The sequence below is a fragment of the Salmo trutta genome, chromosome 39, assembly GCF_901001165.1.
Source record: "Salmo trutta chromosome 39, fSalTru1.1, whole genome shotgun sequence".
NCBI classification, from domain to species: Eukaryota; Metazoa; Chordata; class Actinopteri; order Salmoniformes; family Salmonidae; genus Salmo; species Salmo trutta.
In genome coordinates, this window is record NC_042995.1 from 2584015 (window position 1) to 2590145 (window position 6131).

The 6131-nt window shown below is 44.3% G+C and overlaps 1 protein-coding gene across 1 annotated transcript; it reads right to left on the minus strand.

The window, feature by feature from the left end:
* Positions 1 to 3583: 3583 nt before the first annotated feature.
* LOC115179226 (caveolae-associated protein 2) lies at positions 3584 to 5028 on the minus strand. The gene is made up of 4 exons (XM_029740618.1): positions 5023 to 5028; positions 4641 to 4904; positions 4271 to 4432; positions 3584 to 4176 (listed from the first exon to the last, which is right to left on the minus strand). The coding sequence occupies exons 1-4, from the start codon at positions 5026 to 5028 to the stop codon at positions 3739 to 3741; spliced, it is 870 nt and encodes a 289-aa protein (XP_029596478.1). The 3' UTR covers positions 3584 to 3738.
* Positions 5029 to 6131: the final 1103 nt, after the last annotated feature.

Consider the following 6131-nt stretch of genomic DNA (forward strand, 5'->3'; position numbering starts at 1 on the left):
TGGACTGGTTGATCTTCAAGGCATTCCTAGTCGATCATGAAACATTTCCGTAGAAAAGGCAATGATAAAGGCTTACACTCTTTTTTTTTTTAAACGTGCTGTTGGCAGTAGGTGCACTTAATTCAGAAGCCCTGCGCACCGGATGGGAAAGTGGTCCCATTTTTAATAATTTCATGAAAAGACAAACTTCACCTACCTGAGTTCTGTGGCTAAATCGAGTGTGCCTACTGTGCTGGCCAATCGGATAGCTCAAATCACTGTGACTACAGCTTCCACGACCAATGCCACAGCAAAGTTTGATACTATCCAATGTAAGATTTCATCACTTTTAAGACAATGACCAGAGAGACTTTCAGAGAATACAGCAAAGAGCTGCTGTTTTTATGACAGTTTTAATTCAACACTACTACAAAACATGATTTTCTCTACTTCCACTGGTGCTGCAGCTGCAATGAATGAGTAGCCAAGTGAATCGATAGCCCGGTGTTTTTATTATTATTAGCAGCTCCTCATGTCTATTTTAATATCAAGGAATGTTTCACTTTCTCTGGTCATAGGAACAACATGAATTTGTGTATGAGGCAGATGTGGTGTGACTCGAGTTTCACCATCAGGTGGAAGATGGTGTCCCCTCTCTCTGGTCAGACTCACTGGAGGAAAAGGAGAGAGCAGGGACCGTGAGAGGCGGACCCTCTGCTGCTCTCTCCCTACCTTCGCTGAGACGAATACAGTGTTCAAAACTGTGAAATCTCAGAATTCTGACTTCAGTGGGTCTCAGACTTCTGTTTTACCTCTAATCTGTTTTACCTAATCTCAGACATCCGACTTCACAACTGGAAACTCGGGGGAAAAAATGACCAAGAAAAATCGCTCACACCCTGATCAGTTTCACCTGTCCTCGTTATTGTCTCCACCCCCTCCAGGTGTCGCTTATTTTCCCCAGTGTATTTATCCCTGTGTTTCCTGTCTTTCTGTGCCAGTTTGTCTTGTATGTTTCCAAGGCAACCAGCGTTTTTCCCGTTCTCCTGCTTTTTGCATTCTCCTTTTTCTAGTCCTCCCAGTTTTGACCCTTGCCTGTTTCTGGACTTTGTACCCACCTGCCTGACCATGAGCCTGTCTGCCATTCTGTACCTTCTGGACTGATCTGGTTTTGACCTTTTTGCCTGTCCATGACCATTCTCTTGCCTACCCCTTTGATTTAATAAACATTGTAAGATTCCAACCACCTGCCTCCTGTGTCTGCGTTTGGGTCTCGCCTTGATACAGAGCTTTGAACAGGCCAACATTTGGCTATCTACTGGACAGGTTACGATAGCCTGTTACAGTTTGTTGAGATGCGTGCATGCATGCCATTGTCGTGGCAATTCTACACAGGGACACCCAAAGTCAATCTTAAATGAAACATTGTTTATTAACAGTTAACTGGAGCGGTTCCAACAAACTTGATGCACCATAGTGCACGTCTGTCAGGAGCTCTTTCAGGGCAGTCCCGTTAGATCTCTTATATACTGCTTACAGACATGTTACATAGGCATGATTTTGCTTATCATTCATAATTAATCATTAATGTTTGGTTCATGTATGTGACAGACCAATATCTCACAAGGCTTCTTCTCTCCAAGCTGAGACCTTGAAACTGAGATATCCTTTTGTTCTCAAAACAAGGTTCAGGGCATACTGCCAAATTGCAGATACTGATAATGAGGATTCAGTCACTTGCATGAACACATAAACTGCTTATTAGAAAAGCACAAACAGAACACAGAAATTGGTTATTAGAAAAGCACAAACATAACATTTTCCATCACACCATCAGAGTGGAAGGTAGGCCTCATGGCCTGGAGCACATGCAAATAGTACTCGATCATATGGCTCAAATTCAAGGTGTGTATTTTACTACTTGAACTGGAAATATTACGCACTGTGGCTGCAATGAACAGGGCAACCAATAGCTGTCTAATTTGTAGTCTATATGTCCATAATCTAGCCTAATCCAAATAAACAAATCCCCAACAGGAGGAAATAAAGAGAGAGGAGGAGGACAGTTTCCATGTTTTTATTTAGAATTCTAAGGATTCTGGAGATAGCTTCTTTTTTTATATAAGAGCAAGAAACATGACAATCACAGTTTTAACAATCTGGACAATATATTGAAGAGGAGTTTCTTTGGCACCAGTGAAATAAGAGAAGACTACATAGGCTACTTCACTAACACTTTACTTGAAGCCGACAGATACACAATAATGCATTATTACCTGTGGTACATTATGTATGAACCAGGGGAGGCTGCGGAGGGGAGAACGACTCATTGTAATGGCTGGAATGGAGTGAACGGAATGGCATCAAACACATGGAAACTATGTGTTTGATGTATTTGATACTAATCCACTTATTCTGCTCGAGCCATTACAGGAGCCTGTCCTCCCCAATTAAGGTGCCACCACCCTGTGGTATGAACCTTTATAATGTTTTATTATCAACTGTTGCCATGCTATATCTCTATGTTTTCTATACATTCACTGAGAGATGATACAGTACTAAGATATTCGAGGATCATGAATGATGATAGCTACAGATTGTACACCAGATAATGTGATATAACCAAAGATTTCTGGTATCCATTACTGGGAGTTACAGATTTGCTGATACAAAACGCTGCTATAGATTCTTCAATTAACCTGGTATTGGCGATACTCTCTTCGTTCTCGATTCTGGAAAGCAGTTATCTTATAAATGTCCATGTCCAGTTGCAGGTAGTTCTACAAACAGCAGAGAAACCTCAGAAAGATAGGAAATCCATGTTTTGTATCAATGTGTGTAGAGCTTTGTTTTAACGTGACACACTGTCTGGCCGCGGCCGCTTCGCATAGAAATGACTAGTTCTGTCAAAGATGCAGGAAAATTCTAGATGTCCGCAAGGATCCTCCTTGCGTGGTACAAAACATGGATTTACTATCTGAGTTTTCAGTGTTTTTTATAGAACCACCTGCCACTGGATAGAAACATTTCTAAAATAACTGTTTCCCAGAATCGAGATGGAAGACAGTATCGCCAATACCAGGTCAGTTGAAAAATATATGGTGGTGTTTCTATAGGCAAACCTGTAATGGATACCAAAAATCTTTGGTTAGATCACGTTATCTGTAGCTAGTATTATGACAAGTGTTGTACTGATTGGCTTGAATTGTATCTATTAGGTCAAACAAAGTTAGCATCTTACATACACAAATATACGTTTAGGTTTAAACTTTAAGCAGTAGCATGAGTAGATAATTATACCTTTTTAACAACTTCATCATCCTTTTTCACATGTGAAACAGACATCTGCCCCTGACACACACACACACACACACACACACACACACACACACACACACACACACACACACACACACACACACACACACACACACACACACACACACACAAATGACATACAGGAAGACACACACAGAAATGAACTATAATTGTGTGTGTGTGGGTGTGTGTTTTTAAACAGAGGGTCTGTGAGTTTTTTAGAGGATGATGGACAGAGTGTGGTAGTGGGAATGGGGATGTATTTTAGGGAATAGGTATATGTGTATTTATTTTGTGTGTGTGTGTTTTAGGGGACTTTGACAGCTGGGCCTCCTCTTCCACAAGTCTCCCCTCCTTCTCCTACTCCTCTTCCTTCTCCTCCACCTCCTTCTACACTTCCTTCTCTCCTTCCTTCTCCTACTCTTTCTCTCCTTCCTTCTCCTACTCTTTCTCCCTCTGCACCTTTTCCTCCCTGTCTTCCTCATTGAAGGGCGGGATAGAGTGGAAGGCATCATGTGGGAACGTGGCAGAGAGAGTGTACTCCTCGCTCACTCCCTCCGTCATAACCGACAGATCCACATCCGCCTCAGGAACGTGTGATTCTAGGAACGGTTTGGAATCAGAAAAAACGTTGGATTCTGGAATTTTGTCAGATTCTGGAACTTCCCTGACAGCCACCTCTTCCATCTCCAAAGCCTCAGCCTTGAACTCCTCCAGCCCTGGAGCCAGTTGGGAGTGCACCTCGGTGAAGAGGACCTCCTCATCACGGCTGGCCAGCGGGGAGATCTCGATGGAGGCCACGGCAGTAGGCGAGACCCCGGTCTGGGATGAGGCCTCCACCTCTGCTTCAGCTTCAGGTTGACCCTCAGACTTACGATTCTGTTACAGCAGGACGTAGTCATGTCAGATGAATCCACAACAGTGTGAGTGTGTGTGTGTGTGTGTGTGTGTGTGTGTGTGTGTGTGTACTGACCTTCTTGATGCTGAACGTGAGAGGGGACACTTTGAACGAGGAGCTCTTTGGGTGGTTGGGTGTCAGGCTCTTCTTCATCTTCTCTCGTTTCTCCTGTGACACAATCTTGTTCATCTTCTTCTCTATATTCGCTTTGGAGAAGGCCCTCTTCAGACTGTCCACCTGCAATACATTGTACAGTCATGCAGTCAGTAGATAGTAGGAAATCTCCTAACCCTTACCCCTAACCTCCGACCCCTGATCTTAAGCTCTGCAATACATCAATAGTCAGCATTGAACACGCCACGCGGCCACAGAACATGACCTTGACCCCTAACCTCTCACCCATAGACTATATTAACCCCTAACGCCGGCTTTCTCCATCCCTCACCTTCTTTAGACTGGAGCGTTTAAACTTATCCGTGCGGGATTTGTCTGTGTGCTCTCCGGCCAGCTCGTATACGCCATCTCCCACCTCGTCCAGGTCCGCCTCCAGCCCTACGTCCTCGTCCGAGGATAGGTCGATGGTGTGAAGCCCCTCCTCCATGGAGCGGTTGGCATCGATGACGGCGGTGGGCTCCTCCCCCTCCTCAGCGTCACGGGGGAAAGGAACAGTATCCTTGACAAACACACTGGTTGGGATTTCATTCTCCTCCTACAGAGAGAGAGAAGGAAGAGGGAGGGAGAAGTAGGGAAGGAGAGAAAGAGAATGAGAGGGTGTAAAAAGGAAAGTGTATGATAAGAAGTTAGAGAAAGGAACTCATGAACAGTACGTTCATCATTCAAAACAGATGTGGTATGTTGCTATATTTAATTATCTTTATTAATAGCTAATAGTTTAGGAGTGGATCACATTTATACTACCGTTCATTTATACTACCGTTCACATTTATACTACCATTTAAGGTTCAATAACATTTTGGATTGACTGAGAGCATTGTGTTTGTTCAACAATAAAATGTATCCCAGGGATACAATTTGCCTAATAATTGTGCACGCAGTGTACAGTAGCTGGCATTCTGAAGACTCAGCTTTACTCTGGACTGCTTCTGATGTATGAAAACGTTGAAAACCTTCTGTGGTGACGTGTGGTGGTGGGAAACTACATAGGCCTATTGAGTTATGGAATCATTGGATTTGTGTAAACGCTATTTCCAAACCATGAACACATACCATCTACATACAGTCACTAATCATTGTTACATTCCTAATGACATTTCACAAAATGGCCGACGCAACACACACATACACACAGGAAGGATGCACACACAGTGTTTGTTCTGTTGGAAACTTTGTCACAAAGATATCATGTAGCGCTACATTAAAGGACACACAAGGTTGCTGGGAACAATCATAAAGGCAGAAGAATGTCGAAGAAGAGGGGAAGGAAGCCAAGGCAACACACACACACACACACACACACACACACACACACACACACACACACACACACACACACACACACACACACACACACACACACACACACACACACACACACACACACACACACACACACACACATGCACACAGGGGAGGGAAGCCAAGGCGAGGCAACACTCAGAGTTTCCACCAAATGCTGGACATGGGCCAAACCCTGAGAGGAGGAGAGAGAAGAGGAGGGAGGGAAGGGAGCGGAGGGAAGGGAGCGAGGGAAGGGAGGAGAGAGAAAGGAGAGAGGGAGGGAAAGGAGGGAGGAGTGAAAAGAGAGAGAGGGAGGGAAAGGAGAGTGGAGGGGAGAAGAGGAGAGAGGGAGGGAAAGGAGAGAGGAGGAGAGAGAAGAGGAGAGAGGGAGGGAGGAGTGAGAAAGGAGAGATAAGGGAGAGAGAAGAGGAGAGACACATGCACACATACGTACACACACACACACCCTGGAGAACAT

What these genes read in the sequence shown, in the direction of transcription:
- LOC115179226 (XM_029740618.1), bottom strand. An exon ending in AACGCTCCAGTCTAAAGAAG is followed by an intron (nt 4,433 to 4,640) that starts GTGAGGGATGGA and finishes AATGTATTGCAG; the next exon opens with GTGGACAGTCTGAAGAGGGC. An exon ending in TCACGTTCAGCATCAAGAAG is followed by an intron (nt 4,177 to 4,270) that starts GTCAGTACACAC and finishes CTGCTGTAACAG; the next exon opens with AATCGTAAGTCTGAGGGTCA.